The sequence below is a fragment of the Serinus canaria genome, chromosome 2, assembly GCF_022539315.1.
Source record: "Serinus canaria isolate serCan28SL12 chromosome 2, serCan2020, whole genome shotgun sequence".
NCBI lineage: Eukaryota > Metazoa > Chordata > Aves > Passeriformes > Fringillidae > Serinus > Serinus canaria.
Genome location: NC_066315.1, coordinates 20963036 through 20984301, shown reverse-complemented (window position 1 = coordinate 20984301; position 21266 = coordinate 20963036). Strand labels below are relative to the sequence as shown.

The following is a 21266-nucleotide window of genomic DNA, read 5'->3' as shown; positions in this document are numbered from 1 at the left end:
ACAAGGACAGGCAGGATGCTCACAGCCACCGACTCTCATTCGAACCAGGAGCCAAGGCTGACACAAAGCACAGCTGCCCCTCACTCCACGGGGGAACTCCTGGCTCGGGGGAGCGGGCAGCGAGCAGGGCGGGTCCCGGCAGGGAGGCAGAGGGGCAGCGCTGCGCTCCCCGGCCGTTCTCCCGCTCGCCCGTCCGCCACCCCGGGCTCTCGGGCCCCTCCGCCCCCAGCATGTTCCACCACTCGCTCCCGTCCCCGGGAAGTCCCGCCCCGCTCGGGGCGGTCGCGGCTCTCGGCTAGCCGGGGCCCTGCGGGGTGCGGTGCTGCCGGCGGAGGGTCCGGGCCGCGGGGTGAGCGAGCGGGGTGTGGGGAACGCCTGCGGAGCCGCTCCGCCACCTCCGGCGGCCCCCAGCCGTGCCGGGCTTGCCCTTGCTGCCCTCGGCCCTACAAAGCGCCCGGGACGGGAAACTTCGGCCGAGTTGAGGGGCGGGCGCGGCTTTCGGTCGCTCCGCTGCCGGCCCGGCAAGGCCCGAGGCGGGAGAGCGGGAGGCGGCCGGCTGTGCTCGGGGCCGGGGCGGGCGGGGAGCGCAGGGCTGTGCCGGGCTCGGCCGCGGGTCAGGGCCGCGGCACAGCCGGTGCAGCCCCGGCTGCGGGGTGGCTGCGGGGCGAGGGCAGAGGTGGCCGGGACGGCGGCGCTGGGTCAGGCAGGGCTCCTGCGGGGAGCCCCGCGGCCCGTGAGAAGTGTGAGGGGACGAGCAGCTCCTCTCTGCAGAAGCGTTTTAGAGCACCAGATGATAGTTACCAACAGAGTGAGCCCCGAGCTTAGGCGGCTTCACTGTGTGAGTGCAGCTACGCTGCTATTATTAGTGCTGGTATTTAATATTTGTTCAGCCATAACAAGTTAAATATTGGAACTACGTCCTCTCTAGTACTCCTCTCCCGACAGTTCCCGAGGGTGTCTCTGTGAAGGAACAAATGCCTCAATCCAAAACTGGGACCTTCAGAGCCTGCCTTCAGCTGCCTCTCCATCTGGAAGCACCAGCAGCCCTCTGCGAGATGCTTCCAGAGTTGCTTAAGCTTGTCGAGGCTCAGCAGCAAAGCTCCAGACTTGCCTGTGTGCCCTGTTGGGACTCGACGCTCCACCATGCCTGTTCTCGGTGGCCTGAGGCTTGCTGCCTGTTCCAAGGCACCCTTGCAGCAGGATCCCTGCTCCCCTGGCAGCGGCTCGGGATGCTGCGGAAGGCAGGCTGAATCTGGGCGAGGGAGGTTCAGCTCCCCCTGCCAAGTGAGCTTCAGCACGGTGGCAAAGCCATTGCTGGGCAGTGGCCTTGGGTTTTTTCACCCCCTCTGCAGTAGGTCTTGTGCTGTGGTTAGTTTGGTCATAAGTTGAAGCATACAGGTCCTGTTGGTGAAGAATTCTGAGGAGCCCAGAAGGTACTTGGATGTATATATGATCACTAAGATACCTGTAAACATAATTCTTTTCTTTCAGGTGTCTGTTGATAAGGGTGGTATCCTCTGTATGCTAGAGGCTTGTGGCAGTTCTTGAATGAAACAAATTTTTAGCTGGAGGTCATTTACTTCTGGGAAATTTTGTTTTACTTGTCTGGAATTCCCTTCTGCTTAACACTGGATACATTATTCAACCTCCTCTGTCATGATATGTTCTGTGATGTTTAAAGGTTGTTGCCTTCTTTCTGCTGCGGGCTGTGTTTCAGTGGTGGGTGAAGCAATGCTTCTAATAAGTAGTTTTGCATCATTTTGTCAGGTACTCTGAGATTGTTTTATGAAATACTACATAAGTGTCATTTATTATTATGAATGCCTCTTATGTTTTGGAATTTAACATATATAATATTTGCCATCCTGTCACCATCATCACATTCATTTTCATAGTTATAATCAAAGGTGGCAACAATGGCATTCAGATGCTTAATTATATTTCATGTAGGTGACCAGTGCTAACGTACTGAATTAGTGCATGGTGCAGCAGGAGCAAGTGTCACAGCTTCCCTCTGTGGTTGGGAGCCATCAGCTTGCTTCTCACACATAAAAATCAGTATATAGTGAAGCATATGGCACCAGTGAGTTCTGTGTTTATTAAAGGACTATGCCTCTGAACATTCTGTGAATTTTTTTCCTTATTTCACTTGATGTAGATCCAAAATATTTTTCCCATCTTTCAGGACTTGAAATACTGAACAAAATCATTTTTTAGTCAGATGAAACCAAGACATCTTAAGGTTCATGAAAACAGTGAGGCTTCTGCTTGTATCAGCCTGGCCACCTGTCTGGTACGAGGGAATTAGAGATCCATCTCTAATTCCATGTGTGGAAACCTGAGGTACAAGTCTCTGGTTTGATTTGGAACAGTTTTGAACTTTTACATTTTCTTCATTTCTGGAAAATTGGATTGCCAGCTGTATTGGAGGGGAAGGGGAGTATCCCATCCCTCTAGTTCTAAGAAGAAATTACATCTTCTCAACACTGGTAGGGTATTCAATGTCATTTTTCTGGTCACAAATTAAAAAGCTTCCTCAGAGTTTTCTAAGCAGTGGTCATGTCTTTGGTCTGACAGTAATATGTATGTTGGTAATAATCCAAGAAAAGCATTTTATCCTAACAATAGCTGGGATATGTTTCACAAGTACTTAACTACTCAGATAAAAAGGAAGCAAGAAGAAAGACCACCACCGTCATCTTTTAGATGACAGCTTTGAGAAATTCACATTTTTTTACTTGGATCTCAGAAATGTAGAATCGCTTTTCTCAAAGATATTCTGAAACCCTGCTGTTGTGTAGCCACAGCCACAGGGTTTTTCTTGAATTAACTTCTGTGGAGGAGGTAGGATCAAAGAATGGTGTGTTACCTGCTGAACTACTCCCTTTTCTTGCTCTTTTGGGATCTCATATCTTTCCTCAAAATGTAAAAGGAGAATTGTTTTATCCCACAGTTGCCTTTGCCCTATCCACAGTCACTACAGTGAGGGTTAGTGATCAAGTGAAAGGAGTGTACCTTTTTTTTTGCTGTGATTTGTGTACCTTTTGGCAGATGAATAATTTTCAGATGGGTCTGGAAATCTTCAACTGTTTTTAATGCTTGAACTCTGGTGTTCTGTAAGCTTTATTGCAGGACTTTGTTCTTGGTTGTTCACTTTAGACTGGGTAGCCAGGATTTTTTGAAAAACAGATAATAGTTTCCAGGACAAAAATACTGAGTTTGTATCTTCTTTCAGAAATTCTGTGATACAAAAAAGCAAGACACTGGCAGGGTTCTGTGTCCAGTTCTGGTTAAGATTGAAGATTCTGCAATACCTGGAGAAGAAATAGAAGGATATGTAGGAGACCTGACAATTTTGTCAGCTAGCATTCCACTGTTCTACCAAGATGGGGGTAAGAAATTAAAAGCAGGAGTTGTATAAGCAAGAGTTCATTGAGTCTGATCACTGACAAAGCACACAGACTGTAAAGTTTCTGAGGTAAAAGATACTGCTTGAGCTACACCCATCAGCTTTGAGCTCTCCCTTGACTCACATTAACTTTTCTTGTGTGGGCTCGTTTCTTTAGAGTGGACCTTGAGAAGGACATCCTGCTTCCATTTCCTGAGAGTCACAGAGAACAGTCACAGTCCAAAGGCTTTTCTCAGGGTATTTTTTCCCATTAGGTCTTGAGATTGGTTGCAAATTTTGTGACACAGTTCTTTGCAGTAGTGGGACATTGAATTTAGTTCTTTGCATCTAAGCTCATCACTCCCTAGTAAAGAAGGTGGTTTTCTGGAAGCCCCTGCTTTTTCCAGTTGCTGTAGTCTGTGATACTGAATGAGACTCTAAACCAAATCACCATGCTCTTTTCCAGCATGCATGGCTTTGCAGATCTTAGTGGATCACTGACTGCTGTGGTCTGTGGCAAAGCTGACATTGGGGTTCATTCATCTGAATTTTTCTAGATTGTAATGTTCAGTCTTGATCAAGAGGTAGTAATGCATATCAGTCATCCATTTCTTAGATTTGTGTGGTGCATTTCTGCATGTAAAGATCATGGAGGAGTTTGGTGTGTCTCTGTAGGACTGCACAAGATAGTGATAATGCTCCACCCAGCATGCTTACTGAAATCTTTAGGCTCATGTGAAAATATGTGTATGTGACCTCAAGTAGAGAGAAAACCTATATTGTTATTCTGTTTATTGTCATGAAAGTCAATGACAATAAACAGAATAACAATAAAGAGATGTGTTAAGATGTACACTTGTTTCAGATTTGAAATTCAGAGGAAATGAAGGCTGGATATGCATTCCTGAAAAGGAGACTTTTTTCCCTACATATTGTCCTCGAAAAAAAGAGAATATGTGCTTGTACCCCAGAACCCTCAAGAAGCAAATGTGAGTGTAAGTCTTAAGAATATGAATGTATGTATCAACATGCAGGACTTAGCCCATATTTGCATATAGCATAATGTGACTTCAGTTCTGATTTTTGGCCTAAAAACACTGTGTGTGCATGTAAAATATAATTAATGTAATGTTTGACCCTGGAGGAGAATTTTTATCTGACCTTTTATCAGGAGTAATTTTGGAAGCTGCCCAAAATGTAAAATCCCCTGAAGTTCTTCTAAAGAGATGTTAATGAAAAAACACTTAGGGGTATGCTGGTCTCAGATCTCTCTGAGGAAGAGAAACTTCAATGTGACTTTGCTCAGAAAAGCCTAGATTTTGAGACTGTTATCTGCACAGAAATAAGGTAAAATGGAAGTCTGACTATTCTGGTCACAACAACTAAACTTTAACCAAATTGGAAAAAAATTGTGCAAAGTTCTATATACGAGGTGACTTGGACTCTGCTTCTTGGGGCAAATCACACGTGCTTGCTTTGATCCCCGGGGTTTGTCCACCCTGCGAGATGGGTACGAGACACTGCGCTTGTCCTGGTGTGGCAGTTCATCTGTAAGGAAGCAATCTGATTGAGATATGCCTGGCTAGAGCCAGAACATGACCCTCAAACCATGCAAAGCTGGAAGGTCTGTCTGCCACGAGCTGAGCCACAGAGCGAAGGTGCTGTAAGAATTTTCTCTTTCCTTTCAGGTGAACATTTAAAAGCTTTGCTTCTCTCTTACCCAGCTCCTTATCTGAGTGTACTTTTTGGAGGTTCTGAGGGCAGGACCTTTCCCATGTGTGTACTAGTGTTTATATTTCTCTTAAAATTTAAGTGACTGCTTTTAGATTGTAGAATATTGACAGTGCTGCTCAAGCAATGTAGCTGCTGTGGAGTGTGTGTACCTGCATATTTTGCTGGGACTTCTCTTTATCATAGCTGGGTTATATAAAACCTGTCTAAAGCTCTCCTAATTCTTTTTCATAGCACATACTGTCACCTTATATAAAGTCTTACTTTTAGTATTCTCACTTCTGTAGTGTAAAGGTTTTTTGGTTGCTCAAACCATATATAGAAAATATAGTGAAAAGCAATATTTAGCATTTCTTTTGGCTTGACTTCATAAGGAAATATGTTTTTGAGTGGTTTGGGGACCAGAGGTAGGTCACTGAAGGCCACAACATTAACCCACTATTCTGAGTATTTCTAGAATAGTGTGTTTCATTAAAAAATGGGGTAAAGTGGAGTAGATGATGCTTTTTAAATAATTCTCCCAAGAATTCTCTAGGCTTTGAGTCTCTTGGCCAATTTCTGCCCAGTCAAGTGCTTACACATTCAAAATGGTGAAGTTTGTGTGCATGCTGCATGAAGATACAGCCACGCAATGATGGGAAACAAAGGGTGGTCCACAAAGGGAGCAGCTGCAGCATATACTCCTGTGGGATTAGGCAGGAGTTGTGTGGGAGAGGCACCATAAGTGTTCCCTCCCTCTCTCATAAGAGCTTTGTTCAAGGCATGAAAAGTCTCCAGTGTGACATCATTCCTTAGGACACAAAGCCTTGAGTTAGCTTGAAGTTCAGCAAATGATGGTACTCTCATAGCTCCATTTTGGGAGAGGAAATAGACCAATACCATTCTGACCAGTGTCAATTCTGAAAACAGAGAAGAACATTTATGACCTTTAATAAAAATAATCTGTTACTTTCAGAGCAACATACTTTCCATTTCTACAAAAGAGGCCCAAGTTTGCCCAGAAACCTCAATTTTTTCACTCTTCCACTCATTTTCAAATTCTTTTTCTTGGGCAGAATAATCCAAAAGCAATATAAGACATGTTGTTATCTCATGTAACACAAACTAGTGATGGTGTGAGAAAGCCTGTGTGCAGTGGACTACAGTGTCATAGGTCTTGGACTCTTTTTGCGCTGACTGGTGCACGGGGAATTGCTGGACTAAATGACAGGTGAGTCTGCATCTGTCCTGGAGCAAGTGCAAGTTCTGTCCTCCTGCTGCACTCAGCCACCCAGCTGTGGCAGGCTCAGCTCCACAGCCCCTGTAGCTGTGCTTTCCTGACAGCATGGATGAGCAAAAAAGCCATGCTTACTGAAATCCGTGTCCAAGGAAATGCTGGTTTTCAGGCGTGTTTGCACTGTAATTAGCACTTGTGAATATATTTTTGAAGAAGGTGGAATAGATGGGGAGAGGTTAGAAAGCTTGCTTGTCTGGTGGGGAAGAGGAAGAACTGTGCAGGCAGTATTGAATTCCTTCCTTTCTGTAAACCTCTACAGGATTGGCAGAAACATGAGGGAAGAGAAAAATAAGTTATTTTTTTAAATTCTTCCTGACATAGCCTACATGTTCTCTTACCCTCTGCCTCTCTTTGTCTGGCTTTTTCCCTTGTCACATAATGTTTACATGTGGGGAATGGTGAGATAACACAGCAATAGACTAACTAATAGTAATTTCTTACAAATGTGTCACATATTTCTAATTAGTGGGTTTACCATGCTCTGTAAGGGGTGCTCAAACTAGAACTGAATACTCAAAACATTTCCTCCATCTGTAAGTATATAGTGAGCCTGTGCTAAATCACAGGCTGTGTGGTTGTAAAAGAAAGACCCACTTAAAATGCTCTTGATGCAGCCAGGGCAGCCCTTGTTTCTAAATGGCAGCTGTGTTTAACTTTTTCTGGGTACAGTTAATACCCGTTGAGCCTTTTTTTTTTTTATTTTTTTTTTTAGCTTTTTTGGGTAACTTTTATGTCATAGCAATCTGGATTTAATGTTGCTCTAATCTCACATTGTAATGTAATGACAGTGAAATGATTCTCACACCGGTCTACAGAGACTCTGTGCTAATGCCATTAAAATGTGCTTACCGAATCAAAACAAATGCAGAATTAGCATATGGAAACTGCGTTTATGTGATTATAATGTTTCAGCAATATGAGATTACTGTAGGAAGCAACTAATCCAAACCTAGGGGGACTTCCCATTACAAGGCCATTAAAATGACACAATGACTGAAGCGCATGTTTCAGATGGGAAAAGCGGAAACATAAATCTTGTCATCAGTATTCAGGCAAAACATCTATTGAACTCAGTGGGGTTTTTACCAGAGTCAGGAATGCAGCACCATGACCTTTTTAGTAGCAAGTCTCTTTTCTCTTAACAATACCTGTAGGAAAAATATTTACTTCACCAGGATTTGATAGTTGGCTAATGGTGAGAGTTGTATTTTATGCACCATACAGTTGGTGGTTATAAAAATTTGTCCAGAGTTTATTACAAAAATGATAAGGTAGTGTTTCACGGCTTTTGTGAAATAATACAAGTTTTGGTTACATCTTAAAGCAATTTTCTCATTTTTAGTCTGAATTTGTAATTTTCAGGAAATATCATTTATCTCTCTCTTTTTAGAACACCCAGAGCTGAGAAGTTTTGGTCTGTACAGGAGCTCCTTGGCTATACCACCACGTAAATTAGTGATTTTCAGAACCAAAATAGCTGTTATTGCCAGATATGAACCTACCTATTGATCTTCTGTGATAGGAATCAGCATGTTTTCCCATCCCCTCAGACTGGGTTAAGATTAAAGAAATATAATTCGCATATCCTGTGTAAAGCCATTTGAAATATATTTGTCTTGTCCTGGATTGTTTCTTGGCTTGGTCCTTAGTCCATGGAAGGAGGATAACATTACAGAAAGTGACTTGTCCTGTCCTATTACAGGCATTCAAAATAAGCTGGATGAATTGCCTATAGATATGTCCTTCCATCCTCAGATGATTGTTTTGTAGTAGACATGCATCATTTAAATGGCTAAATGAGGTGATATGAATGTAGTCCTTGGTGTATAAAAGAAGAAACTTCTACAAGAGAAAGTTCCCTGTAAAACATGGCATGCAAGCAATGAGTAAACCACACAAACAGAGATTCCCTGTAGTATCATATACCTGCTTAAATTAAGTAGGAATCCTGATTCCTTTTAAAAGCTATTTGCACCTAAAATCTGTTTTAAAAACGCATAATTCTGATTCCATCAAGTGAAGCTTACTAGGAATAATGTATCATAGCATAACCAGGGCAGGCTCTTTATGTGAATGACAGTAGGGAAGATATCAGAACAGTGGTTTCAAAAATAATTTCAGTCACAGGTTGTTGACTATTTTTTATAGTTCTTTTATTAAGAGTGGTGGGTTTCTAAAACTGTGTCAGTTAACAGGAACAGGCATTAATATTAATACATTTTTCATGAAGATAAAATTAAGCCTATGTTAAATGCTGTTTGTGTCAGTTTCCATTTTTGTGATGCTCTTATATTTATTTGTGTCAGTTTCCATTTTTTGTGATGCTTCTTATATTTATAAAAATTCTTGGCCTCAATCAAAAGGTTCTGTAAATTCTGTATGTGAGCTGTAATCTGAAATCTAGAGTTTAAAAATCAACAGGTTGGTGTCTGCTACAAGAGAAATCTGGCATGAGAACTGATAATTGATTTGTGTCAAGCTTTATCAAAAGAAATTAAATACTTGTGTATTTAATTGTATATAAGTTTGGTTTGCTAACTTAATAAATGGATTGTAAAATTGTCCGTGAACATGGGGAAAGAAGTGTGAATCTAATGCAGAGGGTAGTTATTACTCAGTGCTGTCAGGGTTTTACAGAATGCCAGAGTGTAGATATTTAACATTAAAAGGCGGGGGGGGGGGCGGGCAAAATAATAAAGCAAAGGTAATGCTTAGAATTATGTCAGTTGCTTTGTTGTGCATGTAAGAATGACTCAGATAATTGAACTTTCTCCAAAATAGTGGGTTGCTCTATACAGAACTCCAGCCTTCTTCAAGGATGAAATTAATGACTGTTTAATTGAATTGCAGCTAGGAGCAGTTTCTGACTAAGACAGGTATTTTGCTTTTAATTATTTGCTCAAGAATAATATTTTCTGAAATCATACACTTCTTAATCTGTTTGGAAGAAAAATAAATCATTCTATTAATCAGCCAGCAGTCTGTTCTATGAGAGTAATTTCTTCTACCATCTCAAATAAGTTGACGTGCTAGTCCAGGAAAAAAATTCCTAAAAGAACAGTTCTTACTAATCTGCTTTTACACAAGGCAAGTAAATAGTCTGTCAGTCATTTCTCTTTTTTATGGATGGCCAACTCTTCATATTACAATGAGCACAGCACTGTAGACTTCACTGGGCAGGCAATAGCTGCCTTTTCCAGGGGCTGGGTCACTTTTGCGCATTGGTGCTCTGACAGTGACTGCTTCTCATGAGATCAAAGTCTCCCCAAAGAGATCTTGATGTTCCTGTGCCCTTTGATATGTAGAGTTCAGTGCCCTTCAGATTTCAGTTTTTCTGTCATCCTGGTAGATTAACTTTAGCAGTTAAAAGGAAAATGTCCTCTGAGGGCTTTACCAGTTACAAACCCATGTTTATAACATTATTCACTAAAAGGGAGGCAGAAATGGGAAAGACCTCTCTCTTTAATCAATAATGCATGCTCTAGTTAGTCCTTTCCTCTGGACATGATTAAACATGTATTTTGTTTCATAACTCATGATTTTGGTTGACTAGGGATTTTAACTATATATCCGCAAGCCTTTGTGACTTGCATCTGGAAGATCTAACATGAGCTGGTTAGTCAGGACTACCTCCCCTCCCAAAGGGGAAAAAAACCAAAATCCCAATGGGGAGAGCTGCAGTAAATTCTAACCTGCAGTGAGTTAGGCCAAATTGGCAGAGCGCTTTTGACATGATCCAGACTGCAGCCTCAGTGTTTGTCACTGCTCGTTTGAAATTTTGAGAAGTAACATTTTTTCATTGATATTAAAGATTAATTTAAAAGTGTCTGAGATGCTGAGCCACATATAAATTGTTAGATTAAGGTTTGCTCTTAACTGGCAAAATATTTGCCCACTAAAGCACTTTGTCTCCACTGCTGTTTGTGGGCCGTAGTGTATCCTTGGCGGCCGTTATCAGCCTTAGAGGAGTGGTCCTGGGCTGTTCCAGACCTCCACAGCACAGCTGGTAGGAGAACCTGAGCCCTGCTGAAGCCAGAGGAGCAAATTATCACCCCCACCCCTCTCAAGCCAGAGGAGCAGATTCAGATTATCACCCCCACCCATGCATTCCACATAGAGAACAGCAGGCAAGGTGCCCAAACACAGACACCTTCCTTAGCACGTGAGAGGGATACTGAGTCTTGGAGGCCAGAAAAAAATATACTGAACATACCAGTGAGGAATATTCAGCCTTGGTGCCAAGTGTGTTCATCTGGTGGCTGACAAAATTTGACAGCTGCTGAAGAGCAAAGAATCCTAATTGAACATACAGTGGTTTTATTAAATAGGAAACATTTATCTTAATGTGATACTGACTGCAGCACAATAAATGATGACAGTTTCCATGTACTGAAACTGTGGTGTGTTTATGTTGCTGGAGTACTGATACAAACACAGTTAGGTAAAATAAATGCCTTGTTTTTCATATTGACCACCCTGCTACAAACAGCTTTTGGAAAGATCCCAGCAAACACACCCAGAGTGTAGTTACATGGGCAAGAGGGAGGAGGGACTTCAGAAATTGCCTGAGAAAACACTGCTCCTTCTGACATGTTTGTTTCCTTTCTTTTTTCCCAGACTCCTTTAGGATCTGATTTTTTTTTCCCTTTGTTAAAGAAAAATGCCTTCCTTGAGTGGAAAAGTGCAGACTGTCTTGGGCCCTGTGGAGCCAGACTGTCTTGGCTACACGTTGACTCATGAACACTTGACTATGAACTACAGCTGCTGCTTTTGTCCACCATCTCCAGGCCAAGAGCCTTTGTCTAATGGGCCCATTGAGCTGAAGAACTTGTTCTGGATTAAGCAAAATCCCTACAGCCATAAAGAAAACCTTCTTTTGTATCAGGAGACAGATGCTGTGAGGGAGGAGCTGCTGCATTTTAAAGCAGCAGGTGGTGGGACGATTGTGGAAAACACAACTACAGGAATTGGCCGGGATATGAGTACTTTAAAGAAACTTTCTGAAGAAACTGGAGTTCATATTATTGCTGGTGCTGGGTTTTATGTGGATTCCACTCATTCTTCTCAAACATAGGCCATGACAGTGGAGCAGGTAAGTCTTAACCATTGCTTCAGTGCCTCTGTCCTGTGAATTATCCCTGGAGAGAAATTCCAGTAAAATAGATGGAATACAGAGGTGCTCAGCATGGAAAATGGGAACAGCATTACTGCTTGTGGGTAATATCTGGAGCAACACTACTTTCATGTGCTTGGTTTATCTGTCAGAATTTCCAGTTCTTAAGCTCCATTTTCTTTGAGGGATTTGTTATAATGCAACAGTTAAAGGAAAATACAGTAGTTCATGTGTGGACATTTGGTACACCACAAACTATCTTGAGTTTTTTACTATTTTTTAAGGAAGGAGTTTATCCTTGCTACCTCTTCTGTCACTTTTTATGGCTAATTGCTTCCCATTGAGTTTACCCAGCATTCTTATTAAAAGCACAAATAATTGTTATATTTATAAGGTAGTTGTAAATCACTGCTCTGCTCAGGCTGTGTGTTATAGCTCTCTTCTCTATCATTTGTCCAGGCTTTTCAGGGCATAGTCTACATCAGCATGTTTGTACAGTGACTAAGACAATGTGTTAATAATAGCTGAGGTCCCCAGATGTTCCTGTAATAATAAATATTCATCTTTTAATAAGAAAATGTGATGAGGAGAAGAGGGAATGGAACTCTCCAAGGTAGGAGTCTGTGAATGTGTATGAATAGAGATGACAATTTTTTCTAAAAATCCGTCACAGTTTACAAATTAGTCAAATTAAATTTAAAAATCAGTGGTCAAAACTTGAGCAGTTCTGCCAACAAAACTGTACCCAAGCTGGCCCAAACTGTACTCAAGAGTACTGCTTTTCCTAAATGTTCTTCCATGGCTTGAAATATAAATAGATACAAAAAGCATAGACACAAATAGATTTCTCAAGGCAAAGGTTTCCCTTCTGTGTTTGATGGACTGATGGAGACCCACAGATTTCTTGTACTCTGCACTTAGAAGGTAGGCTGTCATCAGTTCCATGTTGTGCTCTCAGTTCTGAATGTATGCTTAAGATATATGGCCTATTCTAGGAAAAAAAAAAAAAAGTTTTTATAACCAAGTAGTTTTATTAAGAGATTCTGATGGGTTTTGTCTATGCATACTCTAAAGCAGGCTAATTTTGATCCTGTAAATTTGTCAAATGAGCTTTGTTTTGTAGTTCTGAAATAAGCAGATCTGTTGTTTTATATTGGTATTCCCATTAGCAGGTTTTGCCTTAAACTTGTCTCTTCAGGATGCTTGCCAGAGTTTCTCTCTTCCCTATATGTATGACAAGGTTTCCTTATTCTCTGATCTCTTGTTTTGCAAAAATTACATTGAATTGTGTCTGAAGGCAATTCAGGATTGCAAAGCAAAGGTTTTGGAATAAACTATCCTGTTTTTTTTTTGTTTTTTTTTCAAGAAAACTTAATGTCTGCCTAAGTCAGAGTTCAAATTACATGTAGACCAGCTTTCTTGGCAAACCTGGAAAAATGTGTGACTGGATACTGTTAAATTGATTTGCTTCTGTGTTTATTTTGGTCTTAGTGAATGGCTAGCATAACCTTAGTTGACAGAAAACAGATTTTAACTGCAGTGCTTTCACACACCCAGCTGTTAATTTGATAAGTTCAGAAAGACCTTGGGAGCATAACTAGCCCAGCTTCTATAGGCCAAATTTGATGCTATTTATTGCAAATAGTAATTAATAACCAAAAATCTCATTTTCCTGTTCTCTAGCTGACAGAGATTATTGTTGATGAGGTACTCAAAGGAGCAGATGGGACTATTATCAAGTGTGGTGTGGTGGGAGAAATAGGTTGCTCCTGGCCTTTGACTCCCAGTGAACACAGAGTGCTTCAGGCAACAGCAGAGGCTCAGTCTCAGCTTGGGTGCCCTGTTATCATCCATCCTGGCAGGAACAGCGACTCCCCTTTCCAGATTATCCGCATTCTGCAGGAAGCTGGGGCTGATGCTTCAAAGACAGTCATGTCTCACCTCGACAGGTAAGGAGACTGTTCTGCTGTGCTTCCTGCAGTGTTACCACACTCACTGGGGTTTTGCAGAACTGCACTGGGAAAAATTCACATAGAGTGTTACCCTCAAGTTAATTGACTCAAAAATAAATGCTTATATAGAGCTTGATCTGCCTCCAGCACTACAGTCAGGATCAGGTTTTAGATTCACATTGATAAGAGATTTTGGTATTTTAAATGCTGTCTTTGAAAGCCTGGCAGAGGAATTAGGAATAATTGTAGCCACATTTTAAAAATAGGAATTTCATTAATATGTATCCCTGCACAAATCCCTGTATTTACAAAGCATTGGACACTGAACAGCTCTCACTAAATTGGGTTGGAAGTTGCTAGGTTTACAGTGTTTTTGAAAGCTGGGTCACTCTTAATGGCCTTGCCAAAATCTCACAGAAGCTAATGGAGATTTCCTTAATTTGGCTGGAGTCTCAATCAAAGCAAAAGGCAGATTTTTAATGTTCTACTACCAGACAGAGGAAGTACTGCTTAAAAAGAAAATGCTTGGGTTGGGTTTTGGATAGTCCATAGCATAGACCAGATAGTTAACTTTTAGTTTCCTCGAGAACAAAAGCCAGGAGCTCCACATGAGGCACGGAGAGAAATTGGGATGCTTTTCTGTCTCCAGTTTAGAAATATAGCCTCTATTACCAAATCACTTTTGTATGACCTTGTCTTGCTCATGGTGAGTTGGAGTATGTCCAAGCATTGATTAGTTTGGCCAGTTGCTGAATAATGGAGACTGTCTGTGGTCATATGATTCTCAGCAATTGGATTGTTTGCCCTCAGTGTGAATGTAATACAGGCAACAGCACTGTGCTCCAAATTTCTCATGGTTTCAGGCTATAAGAGCTTGCAAATTGAGCTACAGGTGTTTGTTATTCACACAGAGCTCCTTGTTCTACTTGACGATTTTAGGAGCATAAAATTCATGCCATGATATTATATTTGAATATTTATAAATTACTTCCTTTTCATATTTACCTATGTTCCACTGTATCTATAGCTGTACTTTTTACTCCTTTTTGAGAACAAACTGGTTACCTAAATCTTTCTATGAAAGAGGACTAAGAGGACTAAGCAAGATGCAGGTATCAGTACTTACATACCCATTTTGATACAACTTAAACATACGATTATCGCTTTTTGCTTCTTATACGCTGTTGTAAATTGTTGAATTAAATAATTAATTGATGGAAATTAAGCAATATAAGTAGGAAAACAGAGGTGCAGTTTCAATAACAGCCACTGATGCACAATATGACATTTCCTTTTATCTTTTTCTATCATTACTTTCACACATTCAGGTTGGCACTTGCTATAACATAAACTGCTGTGAAGTTTGGCTTTGCAATGTGCATTTAACATTTTAAGTCTCCTCCAGTAAGAAAAATCCATGTGGGAGCATCCCAATCCCTTAAATGTGAGATAAATTTGTACATAGCTCCATATTTCATGTCTGCATTTCACATAGACAGAATGGTAGTTTTCCAGTGGATGTACAATTAAATGATAAAATAAAATGCTAGCTACCATGTCTTGCAATTTAGCACCTTAAAAAAAGGTAGCAGTTCCACATAGTGGAACTACAGTGTGCTAAAAGTCTGGAAGCAAAAGCTATTAAGCCTCTGCTTTAGCCATTTGTTAGGGGTTGAGGTTATAAAGGAGATCAACATCTTGACTCAACTCACTGAGTAATTTCTGTTAGAAGTCTCACAACAACTGTTACAAAGTCAGGGCAACATAACAGTTTGGTGTCTGTCCCCACAGTATTTATGGCTGAGGTCCAAATTACAGGGTGCTTCACCATGTCCCACCTCCTTTTCCATGAGCTCAGAGCTGTTCAGGGACAGTGTTGCCCAAACACCCAATTCCAGCTCAGGGATCCCTAATTTGAACTGGGAACTGCTGCTGTTGCTACGTCCTTGTGGCTCACTGTGGGACCCAGTGGCTGAGGAAACAAAGTTCTCTGGCTCTTCATTGGGATAGAGCACCCAAAAGCATGACACTAACAACAGTTTTCAAAAGAAACTGTTCTTGCTGTGATTTTGAAATAGATTGTTGGGTGCTTTTGCCACCTGCACAGAATTGAAGACTCTTGGCGATTGTCTCCCTGTGAACTGAGCTGGGCTGGATTTAAAATAATCTGTTCTTTTGCTCTGCACTTTGAAAACTCATTTGGTGATAAATGTTCAGTCTCTGTAAACTGTAACATTTATTTTAAAATAACATTTTTTATTAATTACAGTTGGCAAGTCTTACACTCCTGCTGATGGCAGGCTTGTTTGAACATGGATTTTCTCTCTCTCAACCCATCTGTTCCTCCTACTTGATCTGTAGTTAAGTCATAATATTGAAATTATGACATCAGTCATTTCCATAGCAACAGACTGTGATGTAATTGTATCAGATAAAACTGCTTTGTGACATCAATATCTGCAATAATAAAAAAATGCCCCAACAACCTACTGCCCTTTTGGTTAACTGTGCTGCTCTTGGGAAATGTGGTTTCTTCTTAAAAAGAAAATAAATTGTGTAGCAGCTATAAAGATAAAATTGTATCACTTGAGTGTTTTTGTTTTTCTTTGAACAGCTTATACACTTGGTAAAAATGGTTCAAAGAAGACTCAAAATATTCCAGAGAACTCTTATTTCTGTTGCTGTTCTTTTCCAAATGAGTGAGAGGTGCTAGAAGCTTTGTTCCTTCACTTTTCAAATCTGTTGCAAAGCCAATGTCCCAGATACTCACAGTGCCATTATGTATTTTGGTGAGAGATTTTCCTTAAGGCATCCTGGCCAGATCCCAGTGCAAACAATGATGTATTGCTATGTTCTAATGGCAATCTAGAAACATCACTGTACAGAATAGAAACTAAAGACAAAGTTGTATATTGCTGGTGTGTGATGGATGAAACAAGCCCTGGGTGAAGCTGTCTCCTGTAACTCTTTCGGGAAAGTAAATCTGTCTTGTGTGGATAATCCATTGTTTTAGGTTTTTTTAATATCACTATGAATTAACCTCCTCCTTAAATGTCCTTCCTTGTTAGGTTGTCTGTTGAGAGGGTTAATGATACCAAAAGTAAGTAACTTTCCTCTTTCCATTTAAAGATTATTGTAGAGGCTTTCATTATTTCATGGGGAAAGAGTTGGTTTTGTTTTGGTTTTCTAATGCATGGAATCCCAAATGAATGTAAGAAGGACAATACCGTGTATCATCTTAAGTTGCATGTGTCAAACAGGAGTCCTGTTTTTCAAATGGGTGAATTATATTGTAGATTATTTGATTTTTTCTTTGCAAGTAGGAGATCACTAAGTACCTGTCCTCATACCATAAGATGTTTTATTCCTGTTACAGTGCTGACTCTGTGTTATATGTGTTCTGCAGGACCATATTTGACAAAAAGAAACTTCTCGAATTTGCTAAGCTTGGATGTTACTTAGAGTATGACCTGTTTGGTACAGAGCTCCTTCATTACCAGTTCCATCCGGATATTGACATGCCAAATGACAATGAAAGGATTGCAAGGTATCTGCTCCCATGCAGCTTTAGCTATAGCACAGCCATTGATAAAAAAATAATATTGATTAAAAAATACTTGTTTTAAGACCATCACAGAGTGATTCTGCTTGTTGTTCAAAACTGTCTTCTATCATGCTGAAATAATGCCATTTTCCCCTGCTGCTGTCACACAGTTAGAGCAGCATGTATCATTTCTTCTTTCTGAGAGGAAGAGGCAGAATCATAGTGTTCTAGGAAGTTACTTGAGAAGAAGATTAAGAGCTTTTTAAACTTCATTCTCTGTCCTAATTCCATGCTGATCTGGTCAAATTGATACAGTCTCTAAAAAGGAAAAGGCTGACAATATTGCATTTATGTTGGATTAAGTACTTCTGTTTGGAACATAGTATTGGAAACTTAGTGCTGCTACTAAACATCATCTGAGCCTGTTTTATATCCTCACTAGTTTGCTAACCCAGCAAAAGTCATTGGTATTTTTGGATGGATTTGTACTTCCATCCTGGAAAACTGCCTTTTTTCTTCCAAGCACTTTATCACCTTTCCTCCCGCTGTCCTTTTGCCCTTTCTCTGTTTTGAAGGATGTGATTCCTGTCTCTTCAGAGCTCCCATTCTCTTCACACTCACTCACAATGTGAAAATATTGGTCCCACTGGCAGGATACCTCTTCCCTGCTTCTCATCAGCACCTGCAGTCTCAGCTCAGCTGCACGGCCAATCTGTTGTGCTGTGCTAACACAAAGTTTTGCCAAGAAGATACATTCTGTACAGAAACTGTCTGAGAGAAGGTAGGATCAGCTGGGAATGGACACCTCACTCCTTCCACTCCATCTGGAGGTGTGATGCTGCCATGCTGTTTGTCCACAGTGTTTGTGGGCAGTGAAGTGGCAGGTGTCTGAGGGGTGGATTGCCATCCTGCCTGTGTCTTTTTACCTTGCAGAGTCACAAACAGTTCTTTCACTCTCCTTGATGAAAAAAATTTTATGATTGCTGATTACTAATGAAGTAACTTCTGACTTTCCCTTACGTCTCAGACATAGTTTCCCTCCCCCTCATTTTCAGATTAATCTTTAAACTAATCTGTTTTCAAACTGTTCTCTCCTAAGAAGGTGCTGTGGCTTTTCTTCCACCTTCCCAAGCTTTTGCTGCTGCTTTTCACACTAGAAATGGTTTCTCTCTTAACAATGCTCTCAGTCTTGCACTCAGTATTTTAAACTGTTGCAAGGAATCCACAGTTTTCCCATTTAGAATGAGTAAAGCTGCTTCCTCTGCTGTGCCTCCTGCCCTCTCCTGTACCATGGAAAGTCAGCATCTAGAGAAGAACTGGGGAATATTTAGAGAGGACTGGACTAAACCTTGGTTAACAAGTGCATGTTCAACTGTGGCAGAGTTTTCATTCCATTCATGATGCTTGCTCAGCCACCATTATCTCTCCTGAAACTCTAGTGTCTGAGTATTTCTTGCAGCAGGCTGTTCAAAGGAAGAAAAGATGACAGGTTTGTCTTCTCATTGCACAGTGTGAGTGTATATATTTGAGTTATATCAGTGTACCCACAGTGGACTAAGGATGGCTGGGGCAATCTCCTTAGGGTTTTCTTTGTGAAACAGCACCACAGAAGTAGGAACCAGATTGACCTCTAAATGAAAATACTGAATATAAAATACTTGTTCACATCTTTTTTGTTTAAAGCACAAACTTCTGTAGTCATAACATACCTACTTAACCCAGTTTAGCTGTCTGTGTACTTCAGCAGTTTGGCTGCAGTTTGCTGCCAATGCAAGCAAAACACTGACTTCTGTTCTGGGGCAGGTTGGAGTCAGAAGGTACTAACTAAATATAGAGTAATGAGCAAAAAGGAGCAATGGATACAGAATGGAAAGAATCATATGCCTCCCCAACCAATGAAATGAGTCCAGTATTAAAGGAGGTGATTCTAATAATATCTTTGGTCAGCAAAAACTGAGTCCCTCCAGTGCCATTACTTTTATTTTCTGTCTGGTTTGTGGTCTCTCTGTATTTCAGGCTGGAGGAGATTCTTGTGATGTCATTAAACTATGGTTTTTGTAGTGTTGTGCACTGTATGGCACAATGTATGGTGGGTTTTTGGAAAACAATAACATTTTACCAAATTCTATCCTATTTGCCTTCTTTCTGCTGCCCACGCTCATTAGGTGCTGCTACATGTATGTCCTTGTAACTACCTGTAATAAAAAAATGTCAGTAAGGGCTTTCAGATACAGTGTGGGTACTTGTAAGGCTAGTTTTTGTTGTCATGCTGATCAGAGCATGAAAAACATTGCAGAGTGCTGGCAACTGGTGGAATTGGAGGCCTTCATGAGGAATGAGCACTTTCCAGGGCTGGTTTGTCAGTCCCTGCCACTTCAGTGCTGTAATCCTCTGCCAAACTAAACAGAAGCTTACTGAGAAACTTGACAGTCATGCAATACAGGAGTGTAGACATCCACATAACACAAATGCTAAAAAAATGAGCTGATCAAGGGAGTAAGGCTACCTGAATGAAACATGAAGCAGAAGGACTTGCAGTAGTTCTGCTACAAGAGCGTGACCAGAAGGATTACTTCTTTTTCCAAGCTGACTTGTCATTTTGCCAAGGCTGTTTAGCTGCACTGCCATATTAATTAATGCCCCTTATTTCCTGGCATGTGCTGTGTCATGCCAGTCTTCTTTGTCTTCTTTAATGAACATCTTTGCAATGTGTTTTGATGGTAACTGTCTATATGGAGTGTGATACTGACAACTTCAACTTTTTATTAACCTGCTTTGCTAAATGGGATTCAACCAAAGATCCTAAAGTATTTATGTAATTGAGCCAGGCTCTAAAGGCCTGTCACACACAGAGTCTGGTCATCAGCAAATGTAATGGGAACAGCCTTGTGACAGCAGCAAAAAGTAACCAGCTGAGAAGGAATTTATGTAGGAAATTATTATTTACTCATTTATATAAAACCTGTGTCCCGTGTGTGGTGATGCTGAAGTTCTTGAATTCCTCTGTGGAATTTATGGGTCTGGAAATGCAAAGTCATGTGCCAAAAGCAAAGTTTTACTTCTCCATTTTAATATAAGTGGTGTTGTATTTTCAGAAGTGGGATATTTTTCGTGCAATAAAAAATGTATTTTATTTTCAGGTAAATGTAAGGAGTATATCCTCTGAGCACCTAAGTATTTTGTGTTATAATACAGTCCAGAAGTAGAGTAATGTAAGAAATGTAAATGCTGTTACAGTGAGAACTCTCACTGACAGGGATGCTTCCGACTTTTGCAGGATCCGTACGCTGATTGATGAAGGCTATGAAGACAGAATTCTGATGGCTCATGATGTGCACACCAAGAACAGGTTGATGAAATATGGAGGTCATGGATATTCACATATCCTAAAAAATATAGTTCCCAAAATGCTAATTAGAGGCATATCCCAAGATAAAATTGATAAAATACTCCTAGCAAATCCAAAGCGGTGGTTGACTTTTAAGTAGGAACAATGAATAAATATGCCTGATTTATAAGGAAGCCTAATAAAATTCAGATTTCAGTAGAGCAGTCATTTTAAAAAAATTCTGAGAAACTAAAAATTAAGTAGATGCAAACAAACTAATTGTAACTTTTCTTTTTAATTAGAGCATCAAAATTGTGTGCTGTCTCTACATTTTCTCCCTTCTAAAAGTTTGCTCATGAATGATTTACTGAATATGAGCCTACCTACAGAATCTTTTGTATTGAAATTCTAAAATAATTGTTTCAAAAGCATAATCTAATACTGTTACTGAATGTTACCTACAAACTACTTCTGAAGATGTGTCACATGGAAGGAAATTTCCTTGGAAGGAATTTATGGATTTCAGTTAAATTTCCTGACTTCAGGGGCTGATTTTAATCCTTGTAATACTGTCAATCTTCTCATTATCCTCATATTCTTTGAATAATACTTGATTGAAAGGTCTGGAAGTTTTAATTAGCTTCCATTGACAAGAGAAGGCAAGAGGAATCTCAAATCAAAAAAAAAAAGGTTTCTTTCTAGTTTAACAATTTACTTAGTTATAACTGAAAATGTAAAAAATACATGGAAAAATATATTTTTGAATAAAGCATTTTGATCACCTCTTAAACTATGTGCAGTATTATTACAGATGTCTTTCTCTAATTGCATTAATTTTTTCTCATGAACTTGGAGTCTCACAGCATTCATGTAAAACTTGACACATACCAGCTTCTTTTTGTAAGGATGCAACACCAGCACTCAAAATATATTA

General features: G+C 40.4%; 1 protein-coding gene across 1 annotated transcript; it reads left to right on the top strand.

Moving 5' to 3' along the window:
* The first annotated feature begins 267 nt into the window (after positions 1-267).
* PTER (phosphotriesterase related) lies at positions 268-21122 on the top strand. Its single transcript, XM_030229335.2, is given in 5 exon segments — positions 268-349; positions 11013-11487; positions 13192-13457; positions 16867-17007; positions 20282-21122. Coding segments are annotated over 4 exon segments (1050 nt in total). The 5' UTR covers positions 268-349; positions 11013-11055; the 3' UTR covers positions 20493-21122.
* The last annotated feature ends 144 nt before the right edge of the window (positions 21123-21266 follow it).